Below are 12,872 nucleotides of genomic sequence, written 5' to 3'. Positions count from 1 at the left end.
CGGAGAGGGAACCCAGCCGGCTGCGGGGGGGGGGGGCGTCTTTGAATGCTGCTCATCCTCAAAGGCGGAGGGCCACAAATAGGTTTTCATATATGCAGGGCAGCAAAAATCCAACATGCCGCCCCCAATTTCCCCCCGACAGAGACTCCTGGTGGCCCACAGAAAAAAGAACCTCGAAAAACAGAGGAACGAGGCCAGCACTTAAGCGCGTGAACTGCCGTCCTCGGGCGCCGCGTATCTGGGGGGGGGGCGGGGCGGGGCGGGCGGGAGGGCGACGCTCCTTCCCCCCCCTTTTTTATCTCTGACGCGAGGGGGCGTGGCTTCCGCCCTGTTGGGCCTTCGCTTCTTTCTCGAAGGGTCGCCCTGGCAACCGGTGGAGCGGAAGTGGCGTCGGCGTTGCCCGGCGCCGGCGAGAAGTGGTTCCGGGTCTTCGGCTGCCGTCCGGCTTCCCCGCCTCCCTCGCCGGGCGAGAAGATGACTTCGCTGCGCGCCTTCACCTGCAACGACCTCTTCCGATTCAACAACATGTGAGCCGGAGGCCTCGGGGAGGGCGGGCGGGCGGCGCGCGTGTCTGCCTTCTCCGCCCGGTCTCTGGCCTGGAGGCACCTCCGTGGCCTCTCCTGGACCGGGAGGGCGCTCTTTCCCCCCCCCCCCGGGTCCTGCTAGCGAAGGAGGGACGACATTGCCGCCCACACAACACCCGAGCCGGCCCGCTTCGGAGCAGCCTCTCTGGGCTGCCACCTGAGGAAAGGGGGAATGGAGTTTTGCCTGGGATTGCCAAGTGCCCAGCAGCGAGTCCTGATCAGTTACTTGTACCTTTAAACATCAGATTGATAAGCAGAAATCAGATGAAGCTCGTTGCAGATCAAGATAAGGATTACCACCTGCTCATTTCTGTAACCCCAGCTGTGGTTAAAGGCACAGCTACAGGGGTTATTTTAAACTTTGGCAATTTAGTTGGCACAAGAAATAGCTCTCCCCTACTGAATATTTCAGGATCTCTTGGAATTAAAGGGATGTTAGAACTTGCCTCCTGCTCTTCTTTGGTTGTACTTTATTCCCTGACCAACTGAGTTGTAGACCCAGGGTAGATCACAAAGTTAATAATAGTTCAAGAGGCAGATTGGGGTGTGGGATGGAAGAGATTGAAAGGTTTGCCCCATACCCAGTTGTAACTGGCTCCAAGTTTCTCCCTAGTACCGTATTTTTCGCCCCATAGGATGCACTTTTTCCCCTCCAAAAATGAAGGGGAAATGTGGGTGCGTCCTATGGGGCGAATGCAGGCTTTCGCTGAAGCCTGGAGAGCGAGAGGCATCGGTGCGCACCGACTCCTCTCGCTCTCCAGGCTTCAGGAACACATCCGCAAGCCTTGCAAGCCCGGTGGGAGTTCCCGTGGGCTCACAAGGCTTGCGGGCAGCAGCCTGCAGCCCCCGCGAGTGTCCGCAAGCCTTGCGCGCCCGGCAGGAGGTCCCGCCGGGTGCGCGAGGCTTGGGGCGGCAGCCTGTCGCCCGAAGCACGGGGAGCCCTCCGGAGGGCTCCCCCTGCTTCAGGCAGGTGAGCACAAGGCTTGGGGCGGCAGCCAGGGCTGGGGGGGGGAATAATTTTTTTTAATTCATTTTCCCCCCAAAAAATGAGGTGCATCCTTTGGGCCGGTGCGCCTTATAGGACGAAAAATACGGTAATACTTTGGGTGTTTAATCAATTCTTGTTTCCCACAGCAACTTGGATCCCCTCACAGAAACTGTATCCTTTTAAGCCTCAAGACCTCTGAATGCTAATGGCAGTACCTGTGAGCCTCTTCATACATTATGCTACAGAAAACATATGTTTGTCCCTGTATATTTTTATCAGGGAGCTGCAGCTATTCCTGGCGTCTTGCAAGTGTACCTACATGACAGAAATGTTTGTTATTGCGTTCATTCTTTATTCTTCTATGGGCAGTCCATAAAAATGCCATATATGGGGCAGCCTTGAGAAGCTTGTAATATGGAAGTTAGTATGGATGCCAAACAGCAGTGTGCTGTATTTATTATTTAATTATTAAATTTCCATCTTACTCTCCCTAAGGGGCCCAGGGCAGCAAACACCAAAATAATAAAACAATCATATTTTTTAAAATAAACAAAACTTATTTAAAACACTTAAAACAGTCATATAACCGCACAGCAAATAATATCTGGATCAAGTATCTTTTGACCATCAAATGCCTGGATAAACAGGAATGCTTTTCAGTTTCTTCTGAAAGTTAATAATATCAGCTTCCCACCCTCAGAAGTAATATTTTGAATGTATCACTTTGACTGTTTATACAATGTTTAGTTGTAATCCATACAGTAAAATTGTAAAAGTATGTGATGTTATCCCTATACAGTGGTGCCCCGCAAAACGAAATTAATTCGTTCCGCGAGTTTTTTCATCTAGCGAATTTTTCATCTTGCGAAGCACGAAATCCCATAGGAATGCATTGAAATTCCATTAATGCGTTCCTATGGTCAAAAAAAGTCCAAACAAAGCCAAATTTGGTACAACAAGAGTTTATTAAGTGCTCTTTAAAGTCACACATACTGTAAAGAGCATTTCAAAAATTGAAGGAACAATAAATTAAGTTTCTAAACATGACAGAAAAACATTTAAAAATCAACAAAGTGTACAGTACATTTTCTAAGACTCTGGGGGACAACTCGAAGAAGGTTCCTCTTCCACTCTTTGCTTCTTGCTGAAGAACCCCCTCCTCAACTGTTCCCCCAGCCACCCACCACACAGAAATTCAAATCCAGATTTTTTTAAAAAAAAACAGCAGAGTGGCCCAATGGTCACAGAAAATCATTAAAATGCAGAAAAAACCACACAAGCTTCCAGATTCTTGCAAACCCCTCCTCAACTGTTCCCCCAGCCACCCACCACACAGAAATTCAAATCCAGAATTTTTTTAAAAAAACAGCAGAGTGGCCCAATGGTCACAGAAAATAATAAAAATGCAGAAAAAAACACAAGCTTCCAGATTCTTGCAAACCCCTCCCCAACACCAAGTCCTTGAATTCCAAACACCCCAACCCAAAATCCAACCCCCCCCAAAAAAAAAAGTTTTAAAAGTTTAAAAGAAGTTTTGGAAAAGCTTCAAAAATCCCCAAAGTCTTCAAAAACCTCAAAAAAAGCTACCACACCGCGTTCTATGAGTTGCTCCTCGAAGTCAAGTCGCAACTGTATTAACGGTGTTAAGAAAAAGGAAACAAACTTGCAAGACATTTTCGTTTTTCGTCTTGCGAAGCAAGCCCATAGGGAAATTCGTCTTGCGAAGCAGCTCAAAAAACGGAAAACCCTTTCGTCTAGTGAGTTTTCCGTCTTGCGAGGCATTCGTCTTGCGGGGCACCACTGTAATACAAATCAGCTTATGGCCAAATTGAACGAGACACTTTCTGATTCGTAACCCAGTGTTCTCCAATATTATGTCCAAGCTAAAATCACTTCATGTAAGAGGTTCTGTATTTCCTTTTTTCTGTATAGTGTCTTATGTCTCAAAGATTTAAAAAATGTCATAGTAATCAATACTTATTTAGAATTGGTACATTTCAAGTGGTCAAATAATATGTATCTTAGTAACCCATCCAATAGCCTGTAAGGAAGATCAGTGTAATTAGCCACTTCTTTGCTGTGGATGCAGCCGGGCTGATAAATAGTGGTATAGTTGAAGCTGAGGAGAGAGACGAACCAGAGAATTATCAGTTCTTACTCTTAATTGCTTTTCCTTCTAAAATGGGTCATTCCATATCAAGTGATGTCATGTATTTTGTTGTAATGTTCACAATATGTACTAACAATAATTCTTTCAAAGCGTTAATTCTATCATGCAATAGCAAGCTATCACTTGGCTTTGGAACACATTTTTTAAAAGAAAGGCCTGACCAGCTTTTCAGATACCTTTTAATTGAATAACTTTCTAAATAAATGCCTGAAGGAACTGATATTATAACTTGACGTCCTGTTTATTCTGTTATATCTTACTCCAAGAAGACCCATAGAACCCAATAAGGCAGACATGTATGTACAAATTTTTTAATGCGATCCCACTGAGATCCCAGTATGAAATTTTGCAGGTGGCTCTTAGAAATATTAAATAATCAATACAAATGTTTTGAAATTTTTTAAATCATATTAATTTTTTTAATCACTTTTTAAATTTTATTTTATTGCTATGGCTGGTGGCTGATGCAAATAAACATTCTTCTTATTCTGATTTTACATTCTTTGTTTACCTGTGATATATTGTCAGAAATTGTATTGTTATTATTTATTTTTTACTCAGAAACAGACAGTAGTCTTAACAATTATTTTATGATTTTACTGTGCAAGACCAGAACTGTTTGGAAAACAGTTACTTCAGGGGTGAGCAACTTAGGGTCCCCCAGATATTACAGAACTACAACTTCCATAGTCCTTTACCCTTGACCATTCTGTCTGGGACTGATGGGAGTTGGAGTTCAGCAATAGACGGCGTGCTACAGATTGTCACCCCCCCCCACTTGCTTACTGAGGTGATATTTTCTTAACATGCAATACTCCATAGTATGGAATTCCATTTTACTTGCAGTACTTGGCTCACTGGCCTGAGTATTTTATTGTTGCAGAAGCTCCTGGCGGAGAACTGATGGGCTACAGTAAGTAGGTTAATTTTCCTTGTTTCTGTGTGACCAATCTTTGAATAACCTTCTAATTATTTGGCAGTAGCACTGCAACATTTACTCAGTTTTTAAGGGCTTTTTATCAACCATGAAGATGTCCTTGATTAATTGGGCAGAACCTTTTGTTAATATTAGTTTTAGTATGAGCATATAAAAACCGCATATGGAAAGTAACATCTTAAGGTAGGGGTTTCCGGCCCATCACCTGCAGGCATCCTGTAAGGATGAACCATAGCCCCCAGATTCACAGTCTTCATTTTTTTAAAAGTAACTTTCTAGTTGTTATAATCTGCAGTATGAGGCAAAAGGTACACACGTTCTTTTTTTGTCCGTACCACCCTTACTGACACGTCTCCCACCTTGCACCTTCTCCCCCAAAAAACTTGCAAAAGCCCCTTTGTGAGAGCAATGGTGCTACACACTTGGGAGCGGAGGAAAAGATGTATGTGTGTGTGTGAGAGAGAGAGAGAAGAAGATTGTATGCATATGTGATCTGTGAGGGAGAGAGGTATGTATAAATCTGTTAATGTGTGGTCAGAGAAAGAAATGGACTTGGGCAGAGAGAGAGAGGTGTGTGTGTAAAGTGTGTGTATGAGTGTATGAGCAATGCATGTGTGTCTGATCAGTGAGTGTGTGCATGAATGTGTGTGTGAGAGTGTGGTGGGGCCACCTTGGATATTTTCCCTGGTTCAAGGGGATGCTCTCTGTTATTAGCTAGCAACAGCATCATTGTGTGTATGGGGCAAAAGCCAATATTTTGTGATCTTCATAGTCAGGACCAGCAGGATGTAGTGACTTTCCTTGGTAAGCCTGAAGTTGTCCATGTGTGTGTGTTGGAAGCAGCAGTGATGGTTCTCTCTCTAACTGATATGTCATGCCTCCCATAGCAGCTATTTTGTGACCAGTACTTCCTCAAAATTTGAAATGTGCCCCCTGGTCCAAAAAGGCTGGCAGCTCCTGTCTTAAAGTATTTCCCCTTCTCTCAAACATCCAAAATGAATGCTTCATCTGATGTGCAATTTAATTGATACATAGTATGAGTATCAATTAGAATTTCTTTAATTGGGTTTCAGCCCTCCCATCAGATGTCAAGGAATAAGCAACTGACTTTTAAAAGATATCTGAAGGCATCCCTGTTTAGGGAAGTTGTTAATGTTTGATGTTTTACCATGTTTTTAATATTCTGTTTGGAGCCACCCAGAGTGGCTGTGGCAACCCAGTCAGATGGGTGACATACAAATAAAATTATTATTATTATTATTATTATTATTATTATTATTATTATTACTTGGAAGTGAATACACTTACAATTATAGCTTTTGTTGTTCTCTTACAGTTCTGCATCTGTTTTTTTAATAATAATTTTTTATTCATTTTCCAAACATTTTTATACAATCAACTCATATTAACTCTCACATTCATCAATTTTTTACTTCCCTCGGTTTCTCTGCCAATCTTTCATTAAAATTTCTATTGTTGACGCATTTCTGAACTTATTATTGCCTTTAACCATTCCTCTTCCTTTCTCCTACTTTCTTTTTTACAATATTTCTTAATTTTTCACAGAGACTCTTCAAAACCAACAAGCGTTGTCTATGCATCACATATGCTTTTCAGATAATCTGTAAATTTCCCCCAGTCCTCGATAAACTTTTGGTCTTTCTGATATCGAATCTTCCCAGTCAATTTATCCAGTTCCACATATTCAGTCAGTTTCATTCTCCATTCTTCCACAGTTGGAATTTCTTCCTGCTTCCATCTTTGCGCCTGTTACAGCGTATTGGAAAAGTTTACAATCTTTTCTATTAATTTCATTAATAGAATGAAATTAATCTTTTCTATTAATTTCACCTACCAATCCATCTTTTCATCTTTTCTATTAATTTCACCTACCAATCCTAGTAAGAAGGCTTCTGGTTTTCTAACAAATGTATATCTCAACATCTTTTTCAATTCCTTATATATCGTTTCCCAGAAGCCTTTCACCTTTTTGCAGTCCCACCACATATGATAGAAAGTTCCTTCTTTTTCTTTACATTTCCAACACTTGTTACATGTTTTATACATTTTAGCTAATTTAACTGGCGTTATGTACCATCTATATACCATTTTCATTACATTTTCCTTCAACGCGGTACACGCCGTAAATTTTAACATTTCATTCCATAATTTCGTCCAATAATCATCTTGTATATTATAACCAAAGTCTCTAGCCCAATGTATCATTACTGATTTCACCTCTTCATCTTTTGTATGCCATTCCAACAACATTCTATACATTTTAGACAAATTTTTATACTCATTATTCAATACCTCTATTTGAAATTTTGATTCTTTTCCTTCATATCCACACATTTTACAGTCTTTTTTAAACATTTCACTAATCTGGTAGTAGTGCAACCAATCATAAACAAATTCTTTCACCTCTTCATAAGTCTTCATTCCCCCCCCCCTTACTATCAATTCTCCATAAGTTATCCACCTCCCCCTCATGTTTATCTTTTTCACACTCATCACTTTCAATGGTGAAAGCCAATGGGGGAGTTTTGGTTCCAACAAATTTTTATACCTCTCCCAGTTCCGCATCTATTAGTATCTTTCTCCCTGGAGTCCTAATCACAGACTTCACTTTGATGTTGTCTGTAGTCAAAGAGTTGCATACATTTTTAGTATTTCCTCGTAGTGATAGGAAGGTGGCAAGAAGAGTCTGCTAGGGTACTGACCTGAAAGACTGCTCTCTACCCACTAGAAATCCTGCTCAGGGTTTTAAAGCTCATTCACTTTAAAGCTGGTTTTAGGAGACATAAGAGTTAGAAACATTCTGTTTCTTTCTTGAAATTGGAGACTCTCTGAACTTCTTGTTCAGAGCTTAATTTGGTATGTGTGAGACATTCTGGAATCTGTATAGCTCTGATGTTCAACTTCTAGCTTGAGTCCTTTTTAATTGCCTGCATCTGTAGTAAAGCATTTTTTCTGGTTTTATGTCAAACACCATAAGTCCAATAGCTAAGTTTCTGTGGGATGGCCATGGTCTAGCTCTAGTCCAAGCAAACTAACCCATTTTACCCTCCTTTTCCTTGTAGTCATGGGGAAAGCTGAAGGTTCAGTCGCCAGAGAAGAGTGGCATGGCCATGTTACTGCACTCTCCGTTGCACCTGAATTTCGGCGGCTAGGTTTGGCTGCTAAGTTGATGGAACTGCTTGAAGAAATATCAGAAAGGTGAGGGATGCCTGCATGATAAACATATATTTTCCTCTCTTAGCGATGTATTGATCTGTTTGAATTCCTGCAGATTTATTGATGAGAACAGCTGAAGGCATCATAATTATATGGAGAATTATTTTGGGGACTCTTAAGAAAACAACTCAATGAGAGCTTTATAAAGTCAGGAGTGCTTCATAAGGAAGTTTTATTTTAGGAGTGTTGGGGTGCTGCTCAGCTGACTGGTTAGGTTAGTCAGTGTCAAATAAAAGGCTAATAGCGCTTTTATCTAAGTTAGAATAGCCAACTCCCTTCAGCCCTTACCATCAGTCATGCTGGCTGAGACTGATGGGAGTTGGGCATCCAGCAACAGCTGGAGGGAGCCACATTGACTACCTAAGTGGTGGAGGCTGCAATCCTGTGTACACTTACTTGGGCTAAGCCCCACTGAACACTGGGATTTCTTCCCACATAATTGGCTGCATGATATTTCCCTGGTACTTCCGTTAGCGAGAAATATGTGCCAGTGAATAGAGTTGTGGTCGTGGGTAAATATATATTATTGAATTATTTCCTCCCCCAGCCGCCAATTATTTATTGAAATTCTTTTAAATAGGGTTAAATAGGTATTGTGGGAGTGAAGGGCCTTGTTGACCCATAGGCCACGTTAACCCTTTTGTGCAAAAGTGGTTGTGGCCAATTTTTACAAACTGATTGGGAAGGGGGTGCTTGGAGGGGGGGCAGGAAATTTTTGGCATCATAGCAAGGGGCCAGTAAAAGAACAAAAAACTTTTTTTAAAGCAAATGGATAAATGGGAGAGGAGCCATATTCAGCATTACACAATTACAAACGTTACATCTGCACAAGCATAGAAGCTTGCTAGAGGAAGAATCTCCCCTCTGCTCCCCCCACGTGCTGTTCTAGGAGGGTTTTCCTGTCCCTCCCTAAACCAACTTGGGGAAGCACAGGGGGAGGAGAGCCTTGGCACAGGGCTTCCGATGCCAGTGTTTGCCCTTCAAATTCATCTGTTATATAGCAGTCACTATGTCAGCACTGTTTCCCCTACTTTAAGCTATGTGTTGCATCAAACTGAATTTCCTGCTTCTCTCCTCCACCAGTAAGTCCTCCAAATCTGCTCTAAAGGAAAAGGTAAAGGGACCCCTGACCATTTGGTCCAGTCATGGCTGACTCTAGGCTAGTGGCGCTCATCTCGCTTTATTGGCCGAGGGAGCCGGCGTACAGCTTCCGGGGCATGTGGGCAGCAGGACTAAGCCGCTTCTGGCGAACCAGAGCAGCGCACGGAAACGCCGTTTACCTTCCCGCCGGAGCGGTACCTATTTATCTACTTGCACTTTGACGTGCTTTCAAACTGCTAGGTGGGCAGGAGCAGGGATCGAGCAACGGGAGCTCACCCTGTCGTGGGGATTCGAACCACTGACCTTCTGATCGGCAAGTCCTAGGCTCTGTGATTTAACCCACAGCACCACCCACATCCCAAATCTGCTCTGGGTTCCCCCAAATCCTCTGGATCAGATTTACAGGGGGTGGGGCTATGCAAGGAGAGGATGGGGGTGTTCACAGAAGTTGTTCCACATGTACAAAGATTTAGTTTGATATATACCTAGGTTTTCAAGACTTCATTTTATTTCCGTATTTTAATTGCAATTTACTAATGTCCCATCGTGGTACAACACTGGCTGCATTTGGAAGCAATTATAAGCTATGGTTTGTTATTACAGAAATGAGCCTGGTTGAGACTTGACTCCTGTTTCTTCCTCCAGAGTAGCTTTGTTAGAACCTTTCTCTTCCATTATCAAATAAGTAGAATTCCACATTATTCCTGAATCCAAAACTCCTTGGCTCATCTTAATTATGGTATATTGAAATAAGCTAGTTTCATAAAGCAAATTCAGACATAACTCTAAACTGATAAATCAGGACAGAACAATGAAATAAGTACAAGGATGATGGTTTCCGAAGCTCATTTATTTAAAGGCAAACCATAGTTTGTTACAGCCAAACGAAGTCATGGAATCAAACTTTGGTTTGTGCCAATTCCAAACCATTGCTTTAACATCCAGAGAAATAGGCAAAACGGGAGCTGCTTCTTGGTTTCATTTTCCATTTGCTACAAAGTATTCTAACCCGAAGGCTCAATGGCCTCTGGAGGCTGGAGCAGCAACCTGAACAGATTATCAAGACAAACATCATACTAAATCAGAAGTGCCCCTTATTCTGGTTTGCCAGTTCAGACAAACTAAATGTAAACATGGTTTGTCATGAGGCATGGCCTATTTGTCAGCTTGCCTGTTTAGTGCAGAATTCCCACCCACCCCCATTGTTCACTGCTTAATTCTTATGTAAAAGTGTATAGTAATGGACAGAGTGCCTGAAGAACTATGGGTGGAGGCTCGCAACATTATACAGGAGGCAGCAACTAAAACCATCCCAATGAAAAGGAAATGCAAGAAAGCAAAGTGGCTGTCCAGCGAGGCCTTACAAATAGCGGGGGAGAGAAGGCTAGCAAAATGCGAGGGAGATAGTGAAAGATACAGGAAATTGAATGCAGATTTCCAGAAAATAGTAAGGAGAGACAAGAAGGCCTTCTTAAACAAGCAATGCAAAGAAATAGAGGAAAACAACAGAATGGGAAGAACCAGAGATCTGTTCAAGAAAATTGGAGATATGAAAGGAACATTTCGTACAAAGATTACCATAGTAAAGGACAAAAGTGGAAAGGACCTAACAGAAGCAGAAGACATCAAGAAGAGGTGGCAAGAATACACAGAGGAACTATACCAGAAAGATATGGATGTCTCGTATACCCCAGGAAGTGTGGTTGCTGACCTTGAACCAGACATCCTGGAGAGTGAAGTCAAATGGGCCTTAGAAAGCACTGCTAATAACAAGGCCAGTGGAAGTGATGATATTCCAGCTAAACTATTTAAATTTTTAAAAGATGATGCTGTTAAGGTGCTACACTCAATATGCCAGCAAATTTGGAAAACTCAGCAGTGGCCAGAGGATTGGAGAAGATCAGTCTACATCCCAATCCCAAAGAAGAGAAGTGCCAAAGAATGCTCCAACTACCGCACAATTGCACTCATTTCACACGCTAGCAAGGTTATGCTTAAAATGCTACAAGGCAGGCTTAAGCAGTATGTGGACTGAGAACTCCCAGAAGTGCAAGCTGGATTTAGAAGAGGCAGAGGAACCAGAGACCAAATTGCAAACATTCGCTGGATTATGGAGAAAGCTAGAGAGTTCCAGAAAGACATCTACTTCTGCTTCATTGACTATGCAAACGCCTTTGACTGTGTTGACCACAGCAAACTATGGCAAGTTCTTAAAGAAATGGGAGTGCCTGATCACCTCATCTGTCTCCTGAGAAATCTCTATGTGGGACAAGAAGCTACAGTTAGAACTGGATACGGAACAACTTTTCCTGCTTGGCAGGGGGTTGGACTCAATGGCCCTTGTGGTCTCTTCCAACTCTATGATTCTATGATTCTATGTTTTTTTATGTAGATCCCTATGTAGCCTCTTACAAACTATGCTGTTTTCTGTTAGTTATTTTGTCTTATTGTGTCATTTTCTTTTCTTAATGAAGGAAGGGCGGATTTTTTGTGGATCTCTTCGTAAGAGTATCAAATCAGGTTGCAGTGAACATGTACAAACAACTAGGCTACAGCGTGTACAGAACAGTGCTAGAATACTACTCTGCCAGCAACGGGGAGCCTGACGAAGATGCTTATGGTAAGTGTTGTGCAGAAGGAGACACTTTGGACAGTCCTTGTGATGTAATAAATTCCCATGCCGTTAAAATGAAAATGTGAAATTGCTTGGGATGAGCAAAGCTTTTTGCCCAAAGTGGGTGGAACAGGAGATGTGACTGTGAGCTGTGTGGGGCAGGGTGTATTCCAGGCATGCAGAAGCCCACTCTCTGCCCTTCAAGGAATCATTCCAGCCAGGCAAAATCACTTGAGGAAGCTGTGAGCCAGAGCTCTCGAGGGGCTCCTAGGCAGAGGAGTTGAGCTTAGACAGAGAGACCTGAGGGCTGGAGGTTCCCCACTCTTGATCTCGAGTAGAATGATAAGCCAGTGTAAGGGCACAACTGACCAAAAAGAAGTATTCAGTCTTCTCCCACTGAAATAGGCGGCCACTTGAAGTGTATTATGTTGTAAATATGTTATTAATCATTTTCCACAGATATGAGGAAAGCTCTGTCCAGAGATACAGAGAAGAAATCAATTATACCATTACCCCATCCTGTCAGACCAGAAGACATAGAATAAGCTTAAGCTGTGGATATTTAGACATGTTGAAAATAACATCTTTGAAAGCATTTTGGACCATCTATGGAAAATGGTGTTTAATTATGAATGTACTTGGAAACCCGAGAGCAACAAGGAAAGTGTGTGCAGACACGAAGGAAAAGCTTCATTTTTAGGCTACTGGGCTGATGCCTCCAAACCCCACACAGGTTTGCAGCTGCACTATTGGCCGCTTAGGGTTTAATCTTTTTTACAAAAATCTTTAAATCCTTGGTTGTACAGAACTATTTCTAAAAATCTAGTAGATTAAAAATTTTAGGAGCCTGGAGCTCATTGGTGTCACTCATTCATGCTTTGAGCATTGGAGCCTTAAAGTATATATTGGGGAGAAATAAAATCAACGGATTTAAAATGAATTCCTCTTGTACTTGATTCACTTTGGTAAATACAGGCAACTCACATTTTACACTTCTTTCACTTATGCAACCACAGCTTTTTGTGGGGTGGGGGAAAATAAATAAGTGGAGAACAAAGAAAACTCTAAATTTACCGTATTTTTCGCCCCATAGGACGCACCGGCCCATAGGACGCACCTAGTTTTTTGGGGGGAAAGAAAGAAAAAAAATTATTTCCGCCCCAGGCGCGGGGGAAGCCTGAGCTTCCCCTGACCCCAGCCCCCAGAACAGGCTGCTATCTGCAAGCCATGGGAGAGCTGCG

At 42.4% G+C, this 12,872-nt stretch overlaps 1 protein-coding gene across 1 annotated transcript; it reads left to right on the top strand.

Annotated features, from left to right (window-relative positions):
• Window positions 1-367: 367 nt before the first annotated feature.
• Window positions 368-12,571, top strand: NAA20 (N-alpha-acetyltransferase 20, NatB catalytic subunit). Its single transcript, XM_082235300.1, has 6 exons — window positions 368-527; window positions 1,719-1,743; window positions 4,565-4,655; window positions 7,763-7,898; window positions 11,492-11,637; window positions 12,091-12,571. The coding sequence occupies exons 1-6, from the start codon at window positions 475-477 to the stop codon at window positions 12,174-12,176; spliced, it is 537 nt and encodes a 178-aa protein (XP_082091426.1). The 5' UTR covers window positions 368-474; the 3' UTR covers window positions 12,177-12,571.
• The last annotated feature ends 301 nt before the right edge of the window (window positions 12,572-12,872 follow it).

Source organism: Podarcis vaucheri (genome assembly GCF_965113315.1).
Source record: "Podarcis vaucheri genome assembly, chromosome: 8".
NCBI lineage: Eukaryota > Metazoa > Chordata > Lepidosauria > Squamata > Lacertidae > Podarcis > Podarcis vaucheri.
Note: the sequence above shows the minus strand (reverse complement) of the source record. Positions and strands in the feature narration are given on the sequence as shown.